Source organism: Ostrinia nubilalis, chromosome 1 (assembly GCF_963855985.1).
Source record: "Ostrinia nubilalis chromosome 1, ilOstNubi1.1, whole genome shotgun sequence".
Classification (NCBI taxonomy): Eukaryota; Metazoa; Arthropoda; class Insecta; order Lepidoptera; family Crambidae; genus Ostrinia; species Ostrinia nubilalis.
In genome coordinates, this window is record NC_087088.1 from 9,966,637 (window position 1) to 9,989,457 (window position 22,821).

A 22,821-nucleotide genomic window follows, 5' to 3' on the forward strand; every position below is an offset into this window, starting at 1 on the left:
CTATATTTTTTATTTATTTTCAACTACCTACCCAACTTACTTATTTAAATTAATACATTTTAAGTCCCGAATTTTAGCCAAAATGATTATGTATGAACAAATAAATATGAATAAATAAATATCTTTGGACAATTTCACACAGCGCTATCTAGCCCCAAAGTAAAAAAAAAGTAAAAAAAGTAAAAAGTATTTTATTTGCCAACAAAAGAATTACAGTTTGTTTATCTAGCGGCTGCTGCACTAAGCTGTGCTTGTGTCGCGGCAGCCTTGTAACACAGGTTAACAATGTTGATAAAATATAGTGAGGACGAACGGTACATGGCAACTAGCAGTTATTAAACTCTTTAAGATAACTAGAATAATATTTTTTTTTTTTACTTAGACTAAACAAAACTAAACAAAAAGTAACTGAGGTAGTGGGTGTAATGTGTGTGTGTGTGTGTGTGTGTGTGTGTGTGTGTGTGTGTGTGTGTGTTGTGCGTGGTAATGTGTGCGTGATGTACTGTGATGTTATGTAGTGTGTTTAAGGCTATTTATATGGAGGCTCAGCGCGGAAGTAAAGCTTCAGTGTCCAGATAATCAAGGCCTAGCAGCCATGACTCGAGTTCGCGTTTTGCACCTGGTGTTGTAAGCGTTTTTATGTTTATATTACGACAGACTTTATTATAAAGATGAGGCAGAAGGAAGCAGGAGTGGCGTTTAGCAAAAGCAGTTCGAACCGTTGGGACTGGAATCTTAAAAATTCTTCGTTTGAGTAATTGTTCGTATTCAGGAGACCTTAGAATAATGCTATGCATACTGGTTGTTGCTTTTAAAAAGTACAGCTGTCTTACTCTTAGGACTTTTGCTTCATCGTATAATTGGTTGGTATTAAATTTGAAAGGTTTGCGCAGCATTACCTTAATTACCGCCCGTTGGGCTCTTTCTAGTTCAATCATAAAGGTTTTTCCGGCACCACCCCATGCTCTGATGCAGTACATTAATAGTGATTGACAGAGAGCCTTGTATAGGTACTAGTAGTAGAGTACCTTTAGTAGCCGAGTACCTTAGGTTTTTCATAATATAAATAGTTTTGCGAATGCGGGATGAAAGGTTGGAGATGTGGGCTTTAAACGACATGTTTTCATCTACTGTGACTCCCAAGTATTTTATCCTATCAGTTCGATCAATTCTGTTGCAATTACAATTTAAAGCATTTATCATGTCACAATGGTGTAATCTAAGTTGTTTCGAGGCAGGTGCTTGTGTTTTTATTGTTTTGTGGAAAGCTATAGGTATGTTTAGATTTTTTGGCATTTAATGTCAGAAGGTTACTACTGAGCCAGTTAGCGACGGTCTTCAAACCCTGTTCTGCCCTTTCATAAACTCTATCCCACGAGGAGTCTTGGAAAAGAATCACTGTATCGTCAGCATAGCACATTATGTCGGCTCCCTCTAGTTTCAGATTTAGGATGTCGCTCATGTATACGATAAATAGTGTTGGACCTAGTATGCTTCCCTGTGGGACACCGTACTCGACCTGGAGAGCATCGCTTATCTCAGCACCGACACGGACACACTGTTGGCGATTTGAGAGGTAGCTAGAAAACCAATCATTAGCTATTCCTCTAATGCCTACCGCATTTAGTTTCTGCAAAAGAATTGGGATCGAGACCGTGTCAAATGCCTTCGCGAGATCTAAGAAGACACCAAGGCAGGATTTATTTTCATCTAGTGCATTTACAACCTTATTTGTGAGCAGCAATACTGCGTCTTCTGTTGATTTTCCACATCGAAAACCGAATTGCCTCTCCGGAATGAGATCGTTATTTTCTAAGAATGCAACTATTCTCTTGTTAACTACCTTTTCCAACATTTTAGAAAAGATGTTGAGTAGAGAAATGGGTCGATAGTTGGACGGACAACTTTTATCTCCGCCTTTGTGGACCGGAGTAACTAGAGCTAATTTCCAAGCTTGAGGAAAAGTTCCTGAAGCTAGGCTGAGGTTGAAAATGTGAGTTAACGGTTTTATGATGTGATTCCTAAGAAGTTTGATAATCAGGGGTGTGCACTTGTCAATGCCGGGAGAGCTGTCTAATTTTAAGTCGCTAATAATGTTATTTACCTCTTTTTCGTCTGTTGGAGTCATGAAGAATGATTTCGATGTTAATATTTCGGGTGCTGCTGATGCCGCTAGCGAGTTTTCGGTTACGGCGAGCGTAGTAAGGATTTTGTCAGCCAAGTCCTTTCCTACATTGGCAAAGTAGCTATTGCAGTAATTTAAAGAGGAGGACGGGTCGTTATTGGAACTTGTTAATTCAGTAGGGGCTTTACGAGTTTTATTTAAGTGACATATATCCTTTATTGTATTCCAGAGTCTTTTAGGGTTATTTCTATTGGTTGTTAAAATATGGTTCTCGTACTCGGATTTAGTTTTTTGGAGAATGTTATTGAGAAAGTTTCGATACCTTTTATAAGTAATTTGAATAATACTATTTTCCGGATCTCTCTTAGCTTTTAAATGCAAACGGTCTCTATGTTTTTGGCACCTGATAAGCCCGGGTGTAATCCAGGGTTTCAAATTGTATTTGGATCGACTAATTTTTGTCTGTGTAGTGTTACTTTTCAAAATAGAGTTGATTATTTCGCTGAAAGAAGACTGCGCTTCGTTAACGTCCTGGGAGTTAAGGACGGGTGTCCAATCAGTTGAGGATATTTCATTTACAATTGCCTCATGGTTTACCCTAAGTCTGTAACGCAGAGAATTGTTTTGATATTGACTAGTTTTCATCCCTAGTAAGCATGTATAATGATCCGTGATATCTGTGAGGCATACCAAACCTACGGCCTGATCTGAGGATTTAACAAAAAAGTGGTCAAGGCTTGCGTTGGCTCTGGTAGGCTTTGTTATGTAAGTAAGCAAATTAATATGCTTGTGTTAGCAGGCGCGCGTCTTTCCGTTCTATACATGGCCAGAACGCACCCATAGGAAACTGCTCGTGTATATTTTGGAATGTCCCTTTGTAAATCGGTCACAACAAACTATACACGAATTTTGCGTACTGATCGTGTATAGTTTGTATCGTGGATGGATTCCGTCTTCGCTCCAAACTATACTACACCACTTACAGTTGACTAGAGTGTGTTTAGTTGATTTGATTTAGTAAAATATGGAATTATTACTTTTATTAGATATTATGCTCGTGCTTTGTCCTCGAGATTAGAAATAAGAACTACCTATCAGTATCACGTACGGTGATGCCATTTTTAAATGAATTAATTATTACATAAAATATTATTATTTTACTGAATCTACATATAATAAATCTAGATTTATAACACAAATGTAAGTGGTTTCTGAAATTAAATTGATTAGGTAGATTTCAAATTAAATAACAATTATTTATTAGTGTAATCATAAATTCATTTAAAATGAGAGAGAGTGAATGAAGAAAGTTAAACGTGCATTATTAACTAAAATTGTCGACCGTTTGGTGTAGTGGTTCGAAACGGATAACTGTTCCGGAGGTAGCGGGTTCGATTCCCGCACAGTACAAACATTAATTTGTGTGCATGAACATATTTTTTTGTATTGGACTGGGTGTCTTCTATGTATAATAAGTATGTATTTACAAAAAAAAGTATTTAAGTATGTTTATATCCGTTATCTCGTACCCATAGTACAAGCTTTGCTTAGTTTGGGACTAGAAGCGCAGTGTAAAATGTCCAGGGATATTTATTTTTATTTATAAGCTTTTATCTCAAGAACAAAATCATTTTGACATACATAATTCTTAATTTAAGAGTTATTGGAGAATTGATAAAATATCAGCCCCAAAACAAATATATTTTCTATGGCAGAATACAAACACCAAAAAACTCAGTTATGAATTAATATGTAATAGAAAGAGAGGTAAATAAGTCAAAATGACGAGCATGCAACTACTCGCGTGTACATTGTAATCGCGAACTTATTACAATACATACATGATTAGTCCGTATGCGTACTGACGATGTATATTTTGGAGGAAGATAATTGACCTAAGTCACTACAAAGTATACGCGAGCAGTACGCAGCGTATGCGTACTGGTCGTGTATAGTTTGGAGGAGCTTAGTAAAAAAAGTCATATCCAAACTATACTCGATTAGTTTCACACCCTTGCGTTCTGGCTATGTATAGAATGGAAAGACGCGTGTTAGGGGTGCTAGCAAATCGGTATACTACATGTATACTTTTTTTTAAATACATCATAAATACATAGTAGGACCCAGACCCGTCACAGAAATTAAAATTCATCATTTCAAGTTCTGCCCGGCCGGAAATCGAACCCGGGACCTCTCGCCATAGAACTCCGTTTTAGAACCACTACACCAAACGGCCGACAGTCAATCAATGGATCAACAATAAATTCCAATTAGGTACTAACTAAAGTTGATGGCCTCGTACAGTGTAGGAAAATTAACCAAAAAAGTGCAATGCAACCTAACTTTATTTTAGTTACCACATTTTTCTTTTTTGATGTTGGCAATACACGTCGAGGCCGACCATTTTCATCAAGTTTGTGAGACGAGTTACAAAATGGGACGCTTTAATAATATTAATATAATCTAAGAATGGGACCAAGTGGGATGAGAATGACGCTTTATATTCCCGCCAAGAAACAAAAAAGCTAAAATCTCATTTAGTGATGTTTTTTTTTTCAATTATTGTTTTGTTCTATATTTACTTAGTCTTTTTTTGTTTAAAATATACGTATGTAAATGAATGAAAAATTAAATTATTTTATTATTATTTAAGTACTACACAGTTGCGTACCATTATCCTCTATGCCAGCTTCCCCTAGATGTAAATTAAAAACTTTAAAAGATTGTCTTTGTCATTTTGCGTGACAAATAATGTTACCATCTTATAATTTTCCCCACGTGTCACATTTTAAAGATTGAAAATTAAAGCAAACATTAACATTGGAAAAAAAACCTTCCTTATTTATATAAATAACTGTGACTAGAAATAGTAATTTTAGCGCATATTATTATCATTTAAAATTTAAATTTGGCCGCTCAAAAAGCAGTACGAAAACCAATTGCACTGCGCTGAGATGAAGATGCTCAGATGGGCAGGTGGTGTAACTAGGCTGGACCATGTAAGAAACACACACATAAGAGGCACCTTTAAAGTGAGACCTATCCCAGCTAAATTGCAGGAGAGCCGTTTGCGGTGGTACGGACACGTCATGAGGCGACCACCCGACCATATGACCAGAAAAGTGCTAGACATCCAAACTAAGCCCCGCGGACGAGGAAGACCCCGAATTACATGGATGTCTGTAATCAATAACGACCTCAAAGAAGCCCAAGTTAACAGTAAGACAACCCAGGACCGAGCCGCCTGGAGACGCATGACGCGGAGGGCCGACCCCAAATAAAATGGGAATGGGCCAGGCAAAGTAGTAGTATTATTATCATTTAAAATAAAAATAATTTGCGATGAGTTAAAACAATAGGTTTTGATTTAATCCGGTAATAAATTACTTATGTGGGAGAAAAATATTTGTACTGGTAGCCCTAGTCCTGTCACTTGGTCTTTTTCATAGGGATGTACTTACATACGTTGAATCGATAAAGAAATGATAACTTAATAATTTTAATCGATTATCATTACTTGTTATCAGTAACATAATCATATCAAATTGTCAAATTAGCTTTATTATTTAGATAAACTTTAATCATTCATAAATTACTACATATAAATAAACGTTCAAGAGCTTACTCACTATCATTATTCGCTGACGCTATTTCCTTATAATGATTTAAATCTGTACATTCTTGGCGATTAATTTATGAAACTTGTTTGAATGACAGGTGACAGCAACGCAACGTTCTGTAACCAAAATTATGCAGATAAGTTTGCTTATTCTAATAAATTGAGTTTCACGAAATTAACTAGATGGGTGAGATAAAATATTTATGAATTTAGTTTTTATGCTTGAAAATATAAAAAAAGACGTTTGAAATACATTTTTTTAGTATCATTTTATTTTTTATCGAATAAATAATCGATTATTAACCACGCTACTTGCACGCTACTTAATTTATCGATAGAAACCATATCCCTACCTTCCTTCCTGTCACTATCTGTCACTTTCTTGTCTCACGAAAAGCAGCACGACGCGTCATCTCATTCAAGCTATTTAGTGAAAATTAATCAAACAAATAGTATAATTTAACTTTTAATACAATGGCTGACAGCGATGATGAATATGATCGCAAGCGACGGGATAAATTTCGCGGTGAAAGAGGTGCAGCGGAAGGCAGCAGCTACCGAAGCAGCGATCGGCGCGAAGAACGTAGCAGAGGTCGTGATGAATGGTCTGAGAGGTACTAAGAAGACGTTTTTATCCTTACTAAAATACCCCTAATCATTATTGCTACGTTCTGCTAACATTTTTATTACAGATCCCAACCTCAATCCTATGAACCTCCTAAAATTCCCATCCAAGTTTCCAAGCCCTCAAAACGTTCTGTAGCTATCGTTGTCAGGTAATTCTAAGTGGCAATTGTTATAAAGTAGTGGTAGCAGCTGTTTATTCAAATAATTATTTAATATTAGTGAATTTACTTATAGAACAATGTGCAAATAGAAAAATATTCATCTAATTACAGATAATTATGGCCTAATTACTGTTTGTTTAAGAAATTCAAACATGTAATTTACTTATTATCGAAATAACTATGTCAATGTATAAGTAATAATCATCAAATTAGTTTCTTTGCCAATTGATGGTTACCAAATAATTTAACAGAGATTCTTGGGCGGAAAGATCTCGAGGAGGTCGCTCTGGCCCTGACTACAGAGATTACCGTGGTGGAGCCAGTGCAAGCCGCGGGTACTCGCCTGTTAGGGGAGAGGGGCCGCCGAGCAAGCGCATTAGGCCTGACTGGCCTATGGAAGACAGAAGATATGGTGGCATGCCGCACGATTCGTATGGTTCATATGGATGGGCTCACGACCATTTCGGCCCCCATCCTGCTCATCAGGGCTATGGGCAACCAATGCCACCAGTTCCAGCTCGGTAAGTAAAATTTTCTAAAGGATCCGGATACTAAAATTTTAATAACTGACAATTTATCTAATGTTATTGGATAAGACTGGGATGTTTCTTAAGTGGCTTAAACTTCAACTATACCTATTTAATACTTGGCAATATGACTTGGGGTTCTGATTATTTATTTCCAAATGAATAGGGATGCTGTTGTACCAATGGCTCCAGCTGACGGGCCTGGGTCTATGATGTCTTTCAAGGCTTTCCTGGCTGCACAAGATGACTCCATAACCGTAGACGATGCCATCCAGAAGTACAATGAATACAAGCTGGAGTACAGAAGGCAACAGCTTAATGAGTTTTTCGTTGCTCATAAAGATGAAGAATGGTACGTTATATTTTTATTTCCCTCTCTACCTAAAAAGACAGACTTAGCTTCCAGATGTTTACTGATCATAATTAAATATTTCCTAATATCTGTCTTAAAGTAGTACCATTTAGCTCTTTCCATGTAAAGTCTTTGATTGCTATGGTTGTTAAATTAGTTTGCTGGTAACTAAAAAAATCTAAGCATAACACCAACAATTTTGTTTTCAGGGAAATATATCACACTTATTTTCGTTTAACTAATACACTCTTGTGCTTAGATTTTTTTATGTATCCTTTGCAAATCTTAACGTAACATTTTTTCCCTACAGTCTACAGCGTATTCACAAGGATCGTTATGCTGGACAACATTGAGAAAAAATATTTCAACTTATCACAAACAATAATGTGTGTGTAGCTAGTTATTTTCGCGTTGACCAGTAGCGCGCAATGCTACAGGTTTCGTTTTTGTTAGGGGTAGGGCTATGATATTCCACATTCACATGTGTGGAACAGGTGAGACTGAAGATTTTTTAAATATTTACTAAGCCATTTAGTTCATTTTAAGTACCAAAAGTTCAACAGTCAGGGCACGGCTAAAAATGGTTTAAATTGTAGATTGACTGATAACATTGATGATCATTTTGTTTTATAGTTGTTGCAAGAATTAATAGGATTGTGAGATATATTCAATTTAATTACCATAATCAATGTTATTAGAAATAATAGTTTATAGGCATTTAGCTCTATGAAGGTTTATCATTTTCTGTGGCAAAAATAATGTTCATAGAAAAAAAAACATTAAAGTCAAAGATACTTACTCTTGGGTTTATTTTTTAGTTTATTTTAAAACAAATACATATTAGTTATATTGACTTACAATCCATTCAGTTTAAATTCTAATTATTGACTTTACTTTTACTTAGGTTCAAGATCAAATACCATCCTGAAGAATCTGTGAAACGAAAGGAAGAGCAATTGACTGCGTTAAAGGTATGATAAACTAAAGTAAAGGCACATTTGGAAATTAGTCATGACTTTCCTTTTGTTAGCTGAGTAGGTTTTTAGTAAAAAATATTTCTTTTATTTCAGAATCGTTTGAATGTATTCCTGGAACTATTGGACCAAGGTGAATTGGACAAAGTGTCTGTAGACGTTGATAAATCGGAAAAGCTGATCCGTCTTCTTGATACAGTGGTTATCAAGCTAGAAGGCGGCACAGAGGAAGACCTGAAGGCACTTGATGAACCTCCAGCTACAGAAAATGCAACAACTAATGATAAATCCGGTAAGTTCTATTACTGTGTGTTTAAATGCTGTGATGTGAGTTGTGTATAATATGTCATAATTTACATCTTTTATAGATAAAGCAGATGCAGATAAACCCGTCGTTATTGACGTTGACGCAGTAAAAGTAAAGGAAGAAAAAGAAGATGAAAAGAAGGACAAGGTTTGTATATTTTCAAGAAGACAACTTGTTATAACAAACACATTCAGCTGTATTTTCAATGAAAACTCATCTTTATTCTCAGGAGAAGAAGGCCGAATCGCCCAAGTCTACCGCGCCTTTGACGATCGAATTGGATCCCCATCTGAAACAGCTACAGGAGCAAGCTAAGATGTTCACTCGCTACAATTCCACTACTGACTCGCAGCCAGAAGCAGAGGAAAAAGAACCACGTAAGCATTATACTAATCCATGGTGTTTAAGCTTGGATCTCTTCAAATGTTTTAATAATAAAATTTATGATATTCTTTTTTTATAGCACCACCAGGTTCTTCCTCTAGTTCATCATCATCCAGTTCATCGTCATCTAGTTCAGAAGACGAGGGCGAGACCACATCCACCAGGCGTAAATCCAAGTCCAAATCCAAAACCCCCGACAAATCGCCGAAGAGGAAAGAAAAGTCGCCAAGTGTGGAAAAAGTTCCGGAATCTGCAGAAAAAGACAAGGAAAAGGAGAAAACGGGTGACGACAAAGCAGAATCAGTAACTGACGTTGTCGTTGAGAAGAAAGAAACCAGAGCGTTACATAAGACTACCTCGATATTTTTGAGGAATCTGGCGCCTACAATAACTAAAGCTGAAGTTGAAGCGGTAAATGTCCCTACTTAATAATAAATCAGTATGTACTGTAATTCTGCCAAATAGGTATTAGCTTTAGATGTAGTCATAGATATAAACAATAGAAATCATGTGTAACAATTTATCTGTTGTCTAGATGTGCAAACGTTATGGTGGTTTCCTGCGCGTGGCATTAGCAGATCCTCTACCAGAGCGGCGCTGGTTCCGTCGCGGTTGGGTTACTTTCCGCCGCGAAGTTAACATCAAGGATATCTGCTGGAACCTGAACAACATAAGAGTGAGTCCTCAAAAACATTTAAGTTTCTGTCTATTGTTATTGAGTACTTGTATTAAAGGTCCTATTGAATTTGTATCTTATTTTCTATCCAGTTATTTTTACTTTATGGAAATAATGTAAAATTTCTCATTGCACAGTTACGCGAGTGCGAGTTAGGCGCGATAGTGAACCGCGATCTTCAGCGGCGCATCCGGCCGGTGTCAGGCGTGACGCTGGAGCGGCCGGTGCTGCGCGCCGACGCTCGCCTGGCCGCGCGCCTCGCGCACTTGCTCGACACGCGCACGCGCCTGTGGGACGACGGCGACGCGCAGGACACCAACGGGGAGAAGGCGCCGTCGTTCGAGGTGAGGACACTAGCTAGCGCGAGCAGGCGCGGCAGTGACCGCGGTCTTCAGCGGCGCATCCGGCCGGTGTCAGGCGTGACGCTGGAGCGGCCGGTGCTGCGCGCCGACGCTCGCCTGGCCGCGCGGCTCGCGCACTTGCTCGACACGCGCACGCGCCTGTGGGAGGACGGCGACGCGCAGGACACCAACGGGGAGAAGGCGCCGTCGTTCGAGGTGAGGACACTAGCTAGCGCGAGCAGGCGCGACAGAGACCGCGGTCTTCAGCGGCGCATCCGGCCGGTGTCAGGCGTGACGCTGGAGCGGCCGGTGCTGCGCGCCGACGCTCGCCTGGCCGCGCGGCTCGCGCACTTGCTCGACACGCGCACGCGCCTGTGGGAGGACGGCGACGCGCAGGACACCAACGGGGAGAAGGCGCCGTCGTTCGAGGTGAGGACACTAGCTAGCGCGAGCAGGCACGACAGTGACCGCGGTCTTCAGCGGCGCATCCGGCCGGTGTCAGGCGTGACGCTGGAGCGGCCGGTGCTGCGCGCCGACGCTCGCCTGGCCGCGCGGCTCGCGCACTTGCTCGACACGCGCACGCGCCTGTGGGAGGACGGCGACGCGCAGGACACCAACGGGGAGAAGGCGCCGTCGTTCGAGGTGAGGACACTAGCTAGCGCGAGCAGGCGCGACAGAGACCGCGGTCTTCAGCGGCGCATCCGGCCGGTGTCAGGCGTGACGCTGGAGCGGCCGGTGCTGCGCGCCGACGCTCGCCTGGCCGCGCGGCTCGCGCACTTGCTCGACACGCGCACGCGCCTGTGGGAGGACGGCGACGCGCAGGACACCAACGGGGAGAAGGCGCCGTCGTTCGAGGTGAGGACACTAGCTAGCGCGAGCAGGCACGACAGTGACCGCGGTCTTCAGCGGCGCATCCGGCCGGTGTCAGGCGTGACGCTGGAGCGGCCGGTGCTGCGCGCCGACGCTCGCCTGGCCGCGCGGCTCGCGCACTTGCTCGACACGCGCACGCGCCTGTGGGAGGACGGCGACGCGCAGGACACCAACGGGGAGAAGGCGCCGTCGTTCGAGGTGAGGACACTAGCTAGCGCGAGCAGGCGCGACAGAGACCGCGGTCTTCAGCGGCGCATCCGGCCGGTGTCAGGCGTGACGCTGGAGCGGCCGGTGCTGCGCGCCGACGCTCGCCTGGCCGCGCGGCTCGCGCACTTGCTCGACACGCGCACGCGCCTGTGGGAGGACGGCGACGCGCAGGACACCAACGGGGAGAAGGCGCCGTCGTTCGAGGTGAGGACACTAGCTAGCGCGAGCAGGCACGACAGTGACCGCGGTCTTCAGCGGCGCATCCGGCCGGTGTCAGGCGTGACGCTGGAGCGGCCGGTGCTGCGCGCCGACGCTCGCCTGGCCGCGCGGCTCGCGCACTTGCTCGACACGCGCACGCGCCTGTGGGAGGACGGCGACGCGCAGGACACCAACGGGGAGAAGGCGCCGTCGTTCGAGGTGAGGACACTAGCTAGCGCGAGCAGGCGCGAGTGACCGCGGTCTTCAGCGGCGCATCCGGCCGGTGTCAGGCGTGACGCTGGAGCGTCGTTTGACGTGAGGATCATTATTTTGAGGTGGGGTCGTAAAACATTTGCAACAACAATCAACAGCGCAGCAATGCAACGTGAGCTAAAATGACGACGCGACGTTACACTGAAGGTTCTACAATTTAGACGATGTTTAAATATCAAATTTTAGATGAGTCTCAGATGCCCCTCAACTTAGTGCAGCTAAAAGATGGGGAGCAACGGCATTCCAACCAGTTAAAAAAAACGTTTATGCTCAGAATGCCAACTTCTCAAAATGCCAACCGCTCGCAAAATGACAACTTCTCAGAATGCCAACTTTTCGAAATGCCAACTTCTCAAAATGCCAACTTCTCGAAATGACAACTTCTCATAATGACAACTTACAATTATAATAAATGCAGGAGCAGTGAATGCTACCACAAATAATAAAAATAATTAAAAAGTCCATATATTTACAATATCTCAATATCTTTATTTGTTACTATACAATCAATCAATACACTAGGGTCGTATCGCATCAATCTCTCATCTCAAATGTCGATTGAATGACATACACCTATATAATTGTTACAATCATTGTCAAAATCGGATAAACAAAAACCAGATAAGGTCACAGTACACTTTAAATCATAAATTAGTGTATGGCGAAAATAATGTTACGTTAAGAGGGTAGTTGTAAAAAATGCACAAGTTATACTTGTCAAAACTATATCGCCCTTGTAATCTAGTAAAATAATTGTTTTGCTGTTACAGACCGTACCTGGTTTTTGTTTATCTGATTTTGACAATAATTGTAACAATTATATAGGTGTATGTCATTCAATCGACATTTGAGATGAGAGATTGATGCGATACGATCCTAGTGTATTGATTGATTGTATAGTAACAAATAAAGATATTGTAAATATATGGACTTTTTAATTATTTTTATTATTTGTGGTAGCATTCACTGCTCCTGCCTTTATTATAATTGTAAGTTGTCATTATGAGAAGTTGTCATTTCGAGAAGTTGGCATTTTAAGAAGTTGGCATTCTGAGAAGTTGTCATTTTGCGAGCGGTTGGCATTTTGAGAAGTTGGCATTCTGAGCATAAACGAAAAAAAATCATAGACTAGAGATTATAAGAGAGATCTAGAGATCATAATCATAGACTAGAGAGATCTATTGCATGTAGATTTATTGTTTCTAAGGTTGTAGAAATTTTCTTGGCAATCATCGTTTAGCTATTTACCTTTCATTTAACCTTTGTAGTAATACTCCCTTATCTTTCAACAGAACTTCAGTCTCAACTCCAAAAACCCGGTGCTCCACAAGATAACAGAGCATCTTATCGAGGAAGCATCGACAGAGGAAGAGGAACTTCTCGGCTTGGAGGCGTCGGCGGAGTCCATCCAGGAACAACCGGATCCCGAGCTGATGCGCGTGTTGGACCGCCTCGTGTTGTACCTGCGTATTGTGCACTCGGTGGACTACTACAACCACTGCGAATACCCGTACGAAGACGAGATGCCCAACCGCTGTGGTATCATGCACGCTAGGAGCGGGCCGCCCGCCAACAAGGTCAGTATATCTAACATTCATATTTGGACTGTTTGATAGGTGCAAGCTTGGCTCCATGTACTGATTAGTTTTATTAGATCAAAGTGATAAGCATTATGTATACTTTTCCCAATTTCCCATCAGCACTTGAGCCTGTTTTGGCGTAATCGCTTCAAGAAAAAAACTTAGTGCAAATGTAATGGTGCATACCGTGCATATAATTTACCATGTTGACAGTACATTCCATATTTATCTAAAAATAACCCCAGTACATCTAAGATGTTTTTATAGTATAAGACAAAAAAGGCATAAGACTCAAGTTGATTTGAGGGAAAATAATAAGTTACGTTTTGTCTGGCTTTTCCTTAAATATTAGTTTGATAGTTCATTCGAAAACACAATTTAGGTTTTCCATATCTGTGAGGTTCACTCTACCCCATTCTCCTTTTCTGTGCAAAATGTCATAATGAATAGCTGTCATAAAATAGGACTACTTGCGCCATTTTAAAAGACAATAATGTAGGCGCATAACGTGTCTATTTATATTTATTTATTTATTGAAAAAGATACACCAACGACATATAACTTTACATATAACAATAATACAGTGTTGAGTAGGTACAATATTTATATGATATGTCATTGCAGTACATTCCATATTTATTTAAAAACAACCCCGAGTCTTACCTTAGTATCCTTGTTTACGCTCGTTGTACTTATTTTTTTCTTTTTCTTGCAGCCCTCACAGCAGGAAGTTCAAGACTACATCAAGGCATTTGAGGGCAAAATGTCAGCATTTTTACAAGATGTAAAACCACTGTCTGATGAAGAACTGCAAAAGTTAGGGATCAAGGTCAGTTTGAAGAGTTTAATGATCACAGCCAAAGCATTGGTGACAATGTTTCTGCCATCATAATATTCAGCAATTTAAAGAAAGTTCTCAATTATTTCATTTGTTACAGGATCCGACTGTTGAGGTTGAAAAGTTCATTCAATCCAACACTCAAGAACTATCCAAAGACAAGTGGCTGTGCCCACTAAGTGGGAAGAAGTTCAAGGGCCCTGACTTTATCAGAAAACACATATTCAATAAACATGGAGAGAAGGTAAGTGCTACTATCCTATAAATGTAATCTAATATAGGTACAGTCAGCGTCAAATAGATCGTGACACTCAAAGTGACTAAAAGTTGATAACACACGCTTATTCCACTTGTAACAAAGACGTGTTGCGAACTTTTTGGCTACTTTGCGTGTCACCAACTGTTTGAGGCTGACTATCTTTCGAAATTATAGTGTGAACTGTTGCACATGATTACACTTTTCTACATCTTACATTTCTTTTCACGGTCTGCGAGCTGCCTCGATGTCATTCGATGTAACATTGATTATGCTCGGAAAATGATGTTACGTTTATTCATTAACTTACCTTTATTTTCATATACATGTCCTTCTCCAAACTTTTTTTTCTGTATTGGAGTCAAAAAGTTGTGAAAATAGGGTAATAGTTTTACCTCATTTGCAATTCTAGAATGTTCTATACTGGTAATACATATAATGGTGGTTAATATTTATGTTCGGCGCAGGTGGAGGAGGTGCGGCGCGAGGTGTCGTACTTCAACGCGTACGTGCGCGACGTGCGCCGCCCGCAGCAGCCCGAGCCCGCGCAGCGCGCGCCGCAGCACGCGCCGCCGCAGCCGTCAGTACACATCATACCCGCCCCTACCCTTCCTTAGGCCCGGGCCAAAACGAGGCGGAGCGGGGAAATCTTTGGAATCCAATCACGTTTCATTCTGTCAATTTCATTAAGACTTAAGTCTGGTGAACGCCAGACCAACGTCATTTTATAACAGTTGAAAGTTTGTCAGCGTATGCTCTCAATATAGGATAGAATGTTGGTGAATTATGAAGTTTGGGCACAGAATAATAATAAGTACTTCGTACAGAAGATTTTCTTCGCGAAGGTATTTAAAAAAATGTATGCTCAATGTCGTTAACAATATGGTGTAATTTAGCTTGTCTCAAGAGTCGAGCACCATTTTGTTGACAAACGTCAGTGATCGGTACTGCGCCGAAGACATAGGGCTGACTTCGGTAAAATGATGTGTGACGTGAGGTGCCAAACTGCGAAAAATGGCGGAGGAAATACATGAATAAGCATAAATTATATTTTGTGTTTCTAATATTATTCAGGCAGTTAAAAAATACTGTAGAGTATTAATTGCACCACCGTTTTTACATATGGTTTATTGTCTTTACAATGCAAATGGGTGAAGAATACGTGCGTGCGTCAATACTCGCTCGTGATTGTCCTGTCGATTTGGTATCTCAGGAGGGGTAGTCGCGCGTGTTTTGTTTTCGATGCAAACTCGCGGAGATGAACAGGCCTGGTTTGGGTCATCGTAGCTTTGGCAGCTATCCTAAAAAACTGTCTGGCAAGGAGTTGGAACTGCCAGAACTGTCTGGCTGGTGTGGAAACAACTTCTAATCATTGCCCAAATATTATACATAAAAATCAGATTTTATGATATATTGGGAGCATATGCTGACAAGCTTCCGCCTTACGTCCAGCTCTGCTTTTGAGTGAGCTGGAAGTCTAGCGGGCCTCGTCGTGAGCCGTGCTCGGCCATACTATACTTGGCCAATCTGGACACGGCTGTACACAAAGCGCAGGAATAATCGCGAATGCACCAACGATAAGCGATTGTTATTGATGATTCGATTTTTGTGTTCATTATGGCGCGACAACATCTTGTATTTAATAGTCTTAACGTATGGAGCTGTTTAAAAACTAGACTATTACCGCCTGTGATGATTACTATCTAATGGATAGACCATTTATCCTCAATCAAGATCAGTTATAATAATATGCAGTGGAGCCAATGTAGTTTCCGCACACACCTCTCTTCATACAGGCTAGGCGTTTTACACCAGAGAACCTGCATTATTTGCGACGCATTTCAAGCAAGTCATCATCATCGTCATTTCAGCCATAGGACGTCCACTGCTGAACATAGGCCTCCCCTAATGCTTTCTACGTTGATCGATTGGTAGCGGCCTGCGTCCAGCGCTTCCCTGCTACCTTTACGATGTCGTCGGTCCACCTTGCAGGTGGACGTCCCACGCTGCGTTTTCCAGTACGCGGCCTCCATTCCAGAACCTTGCTGTCCCATCGGCTGTCAGTTCTGCGTACTATGTGCCCTGCAGCCCTGCCCAAGCAAGTAGTAACCCTGAAATTCGAGCCAACGATGCCATCGTGCAATCATTACGATTCTAGTTCAAATGGCTTTTGCAATAAGGTGTTTGTTCAAAGGTACGGCGGAGGTCCGGCCGCGGCGCCGGGCGGGGCGCGCGGCTGGGGCTGGGGCTCGCACTGGGCGCCGCCCGCGCCCTACCAGCCGCGACACCCGCGATTCTCCCGACCCAGGTGAGCGACAACCGCCTACGAATGGACCTAGAAATAAAGTTTACACCTTATTCTTACTATGTTTAGATTTATTTTTGGTCAGCACTATTCGGTCTTGTTGTACAGATTTAACCCCCGGTTGCTAGGCAAAAAATCGTATTAAAGTTTAATAAAAAGCCTAATTTTTAGCTGTGATAACATTGTTTTCAATTTTAGCACCTAGGCCATAACTGGGGATTAATTTATTGATGAAAAGACGTATAACTGCAGTAGGTGCAGATTCACCTCATATATCTAACAACATTTTATGCTTAACTTCAAAACTGTTTAATTTTAATCTTTCATCTTGTAAACCTCAAATATTGTAATTCACCTTATTTCTAGGTTCATATTTCATGATTAACGCAGTTAGTACTCTAAAGCTAATGCTCGTATGATTTTTCAATAACTTTAAATGAGAATCATTATCATAGTCCAAAGATTTGCCATGTGAAATAGATGTAAATAGTGAAGAGACTGTAGCAGTTTTAGTTGATCTATTTATGAATGTGTATAAGCTTTTACTTTGAGGCCAACTCTACCCGTAATACGAACTCCCTTTCTTTAAGTAATGTTATTCATTCCTAAAAGAAGGGCTTTTATGAATTAGCAATTTACAAAAGGTTCGTTAATTACATAAATCTTTGTTCTTGCAGCAGTTTAATAATTCACAAATTCCATGGCAACTCTTTTTCTCACAACATACTTACTCGTATGACATGTCACATGTTTTTGTTTAATTTTTTGCATGGTCACATAATCACTGATTCACAGTGTATGCTCATCTCAAGCTTTGGGCATTTAGCATTAATTATTCACAAAATAAAGGAATATCAATATATTGCTTATAGCTGATTTGAATGGTATTTCCAGCATGCTCCAATAGTGCACTCGTTGTCTTTTTGCATGACCTTAACATTTTGATCCGGACATTACGCCGTCTATGTGTATCATTGGTGCCAAAACATCTAAGTCTGATTGATAGGACGTTTGTATGTATATTAAATTGTATTTAACTTACGAACTTATCATTTTCTCTTCAATCCTATAATCTAGCCATCTAGTCTTAAAACGACCAATGTCGAATCAGTTTTTTTAATGCACCTGTCAATCAGACTTCACTTTTATGATAAAACAATATTTTACTCGCAATGAATAGACAGAACTTTGCTTAAAATCGATATGTAAAGAATTTGTTTTGAGCGTAAAGAAATAATTTTCAGGGAAAATGTGGATCGGTCCCGGCCTATTATCGCGTACAACGATCTTGACTTCCCGGACAGTGGTGACATATTCTAGAATATACTGACATGCCATCATGACCTTTATCGATATCTATGCCGTTATTAAGCATTCCGTCGTTTAAGAACAATATGAACATTGTAATTTTATCACTTCACTACTCAATACCATTTTAGCCGAATTTAAATTATTGTATGTATAGATAAATATAGCATTGTTAAAAATATTATAAAAATATCTACATAAATAGGCTGGTGCCGATAATGGAATGTAAAGATTTATCAATTATAGCCTTGATATATTTTATATTTAAAACACAACTGTGCCTTTTGTTTTAATGGACTCTGAGCAATGCAACATACTATACTGTGGCCACATCGGTACCGAATATTTATTGATATAAAAATACCGCTAAGCAAAAGGTTCAGTGCCACTTTAACACTGATAAGAGCTGTACCCAGATCTTCTGAATATTTCGCACATGTACTCAATGCCTGTCCTTGTCCTATTTCATCATCATCACCTATACTGATGTGCCTTATTGTCCCGTATACTCTTCAAGTTTCCGTTCTAAATGTACTGTTAATCTACTGTAGTGTACGTTCTATAGCCATATGCTGCTGTTAACAGCTGTTGACCCGCTGTACTATTGTAGCGTTTCTGGCCTGACACGTCCTTCGCTTGGTCATGGTATAGTACGTTGTAATAGACCGAATTGTTTAGGCACAAATAAATAAATGCAAATTTTATTCATATATTTTTTAACTAATTGTACAAAATTTTAATTCACTAGATTCTGTTATTTTTGGACCGAAATTGATACTGCTCATACATCTGTATTCTGGTTTTATTTTACATGGAAGTAAAAAACCTCACAAAGGAAATAAATCCTTACAACGTTTATCATTTAAGTATTACAAACTCAGTTAACCCATCTGCATAATTTATTTTTAAGATTTACGTCACTAATCTACTGAATGTAATTTAAAGTAATGTACACTTAAGATCCTAATGATAAATGCATACTTGACAAAAAGAGTACATGATATTTGTATGATTATTTTAAAAATTATATTCGTCTTACCATGTAAATTTTATAATAAACTATCAGCAAAATTATATTGACCATATCTTTCCTTTATTAACCCTGCTTTGTCCTAATTTAAGTTTTGTGACTCGGACGGGAAGCTGAGATTATCGAGAGCAAAATGTTAGGGTCACCAAAAGAAAGCAATAGAAAAGTAGTGTGAGTGATTGTGTTTTGTTTGTTACTGGCGAGAGTTGCTTTAAACTGTGGTGTTGATTGTTAAAGGGGTGGCGCCGAGTTCCGCCCGGTGATACACTACCGGGACTTGGACGCCCCGCGGGAGCCCGACGAGTTCATTTAGACGACGTTGCATCAGCATTGCCAAAGGATAAACGTGCACGTAGACAATGTTATCACTGCGTAGCTGTCAGAGCACTTGTATACAGTGTGAGTCACGTTAAAGTGTACATATGAAAATAGATGAAACTAGACCTGTTTTATCGACAAAAAAGAGGTCAAAAAATTTTTCTGATTTTTTTTTAATTTTTTATAGAATTTTTTTTCTTCAAATTACTTATTGTAAAGAAAACGTAATAACTTTTACTCTAAGCGGTATATCCTGATAAAATAAAAACAGTAATAATGCTAAATAACAGGCGATACTAAAAAAATACATAAAATACACAAAAAATGCCAACAAATAATAAAAAAATATACTTTTTGAAAAAAATCTGCTTAAAAATTCGTGTTTTTTTGGGTATTTTATAAATTTCTCCAAAAATTGCCCCTATAACCGGTGGTTTTTATTACTTTGTATTATTTTCTATCGTATTATCTTTGTAAAACCAAAAATCGCATGTCTCTATCCCTATCACAACATTTGCTATGATCGTTTGAACAAAGGCCTGTTACAACATTATTCTCCGCTACAGGTAGAGACAATTTTAATTTTAACTAAAATGCTTATTTTACTTCGAAATCTTTTGTTTTTATTTGAAATCTAACTTGTCTTTATCAAAATTACAAATCTAGAGCCATTTTCAGTTTTGTTGTTAACGAAGCGTTGAATGGCGCGCCCGGAGAGGCTTAGTTCAAACGATCATTGCAAACGTTGTGATAGGGATAGAGACATGCGATTTTTCGTTTTACGAAGGTAATACGATAGAAATTAATACAAAGTAATAAAAACTACCGGTTATAGGGGCATTTTTTGGAGAAATTTATCAAATAACCAAAAAAACACGAATTTTTAAGCGGATTTTTTTTCAAAAAGTATAATTTTTTATTATTTGTTAGCCTTTTTTGTGTATTTTATGTATTTTTTTAGTATTGCCTGTTATTTAGCATTATTACTGTTTTTATTTTATCAAGATATACCGCTTAGTTTAAAAGTTATTATGTTTTCTTTACAATAAGTAATTGGAAGAAAAAAAATTCTATAAAAAATTAAAAAAAAATCTCAAAAATTTTTTGACCTCTTTTTTGTCGATAAAAATAGGTCTAGTTTCATCTATTTTCATATGTACACTTTAACGTGACTCACACTGTATACTTGTCATCCACAAGATAACATCGCTCATTTACATTTTGTTAGGTTTAAGTTGAAACTGTCACAATGGTTTAGGTAACTTTTAGTTTGAAATATATGGACATGAAATGAATACGGCTATTTTAATGATTAATTCCAAATATTAACGACTCCAAGCATATTTTACAATTCCTTTTCGATGAATAGCATCGTCTACATCTTAAACATGTAATGACAGAAGTTGAGGGGAGGTTTAAGTTTCCAGCAGTGGGCGTGCTTAATTTATGCATAAATAAAATTATTAAACAATGTAATATACTATACTAAAACCATGGAATCATCTTCCACCTTTGTCGCCATTTTATACTCAAGACATGAGGAACCAGACAATAGAATTAGAGAATTCGTGCAGATTAAGAATCAAGGTGAGTGAATGCTATTTTCAACAGCTCACACACTCATATGCCGTTTATAAATAAAATGCGACAGACATAGGTAGGTACACCAACTGTCATGGTCTCATAAAAGGATCTACATACTTCCTTGTTTGACAACAACAATCCGACGTCGTGGGTCATCATCGGTGACCTAAACCTACGCAAGCAAATTTTGAAGAGCTGATTTTCGACGAGGATTCTTACTTATCTCCCCTAGACAAAGATTTCAATTTCGGGAGCTTCTTCACAAAGCGAAGTTCAAAAAAGTCTGGAGCAAACTAGCGAAGCGATTATTAATTATCACTCATGTTACTTTGTCCGGCTGGCAGATGATGTTCACTGTTCGATTTTTATTGTGTACAAAGCCAAGCTCCACGCTACTAGCCTATAAATTCTCAATAAAAAGAAGTATGTACTATAAATGGATACCAAAAAGTAACTACTTCAAACATAAAAACCGGATTCAGGATAAAGTAAATACATATCACGACCACATATTTATAACATAGCTGTCTCGGAAACATGATAATTTACCATAATTTTATTGAGAAGATCGTCATTACAATAAAATCGTGTGTATTATAACCACAAAAGATCTCCGAGAAGATCAGAGTAGCGCACAGTGCCCTCGCCTTTCTAATAAATTACTACGAAGTAACCTTTAGGCGAATTCGTTGAAATAAATACGCCTAAACAGGAAAATCCTTCGCCTAGACTTGGGCCCTAAATATAATCAAAAAACTTCATTCTTCCTTTTTTGTAAATCAGAAAAGTTTTGTTGAACTAATGGTCCTGTCCAGAATTCAATTTCCGGAAGTCCGGACCTTTAAGATTTCATTCCACTACGCCATCATGTGGTTCCATATAAATAAATAAAGTCCCTTTATTAAAATGACGAGAAGGCTACCAGGTTATGATTTCTGCCACTAAATTATTAAATTGACATAGGCATAAAACATTTGATTTATTGCACAGAATCGTTAAATTATCTCATAAATAACGTCCTCACATTTGCTATGTATGTACTTGCAGATAAATTGTCAAACCTTGACCTCTAAAGTAACTTCAGTCGGTTGTGCTTTGTCTGGTTAGTCATAGCAAACGGTGCTATAGATAAGTATTGACACAATGTCTTACACATACGACACATGCATAGCAATCACCTTATACTCCTAGATCTAGATTAAGCCATAAAAGTTTACGATAAGCATTATAAATATTCTAATACCTCATGACATTATGTATGATTGTACAAGTAAGTATGAGGAATGCGTGGAGAGCAGTCTAAAGGTGCGTCACCCGGATATTCAACGACTGCATACATTCGACATAATATTATGTACAGACAGAACATTTAGTTAAATCTGTGACATCTTATAGTTGTAATAGAGGTCATTTTGCAACAAAAATTTAGGTATAATCTGATGTACCAGGGACGCGACTGCACATTGATGGTTGCGGTCTCACGATGTAAAGTGGATGATCGAACAACTTCGTCTTGGAATACTTGTCGCACCCATCATATTACATTAAAATGGTAATCAATATAAAATATACCCATCTAATATAACACTTAATTATGATGCTATGCTTTAACTTAATTCCTTTACTTATATGGAACAATCGGACATGTCTTTAAATTATAAAAACAAATACACGCACCGGTTTAGTCATCCAGTTCCGTCTTTAACCAATAACGATAACATTAAATGCTCTTATGAGCAAATTAAATTGGGTAATCATTTTAGATATTTTTTCCGTATCCGACGCTGACTCAGCTTTTAAAGTACTGTATAGTTTTACCTTCGAAAAACAGGCTGAATTAAAAAACTAAAAAAAAATCTATACACATCAAAATTTTCCTTATCCGTCGAAAGCTATAATTTATCGTTAGATGCGTTTAAAAATAGCTAAAGGACCTTGCAAATATAGATGCGAGAGTTCGC

The 22,821-nt window shown here is 39.2% G+C and overlaps 1 protein-coding gene across 1 annotated transcript; it reads left to right on the forward strand.

Annotated features, from left to right (window-relative positions):
- Positions 1-6,121: 6,121 nt before the first annotated feature.
- LOC135071696 (serrate RNA effector molecule homolog) lies at positions 6,122-19,347 on the forward strand. The gene is made up of 16 exons (XM_063965476.1): positions 6,122-6,358; positions 6,802-7,053; positions 7,226-7,411; positions 8,316-8,382; positions 8,482-8,677; positions 8,754-8,839; positions 8,922-9,069; positions 9,156-9,487; positions 9,612-9,752; positions 9,890-10,096; positions 12,934-13,218; positions 13,937-14,050; positions 14,160-14,303; positions 14,783-14,895; positions 16,510-16,623; positions 19,196-19,347. Exons 1-16 carry the CDS (start codon positions 6,219-6,221, stop codon positions 19,269-19,271), a joined length of 2,601 nt encoding a protein of 866 aa, XP_063821546.1. The 5' UTR covers positions 6,122-6,218; the 3' UTR covers positions 19,272-19,347.
- Positions 19,348-22,821: the final 3,474 nt, after the last annotated feature.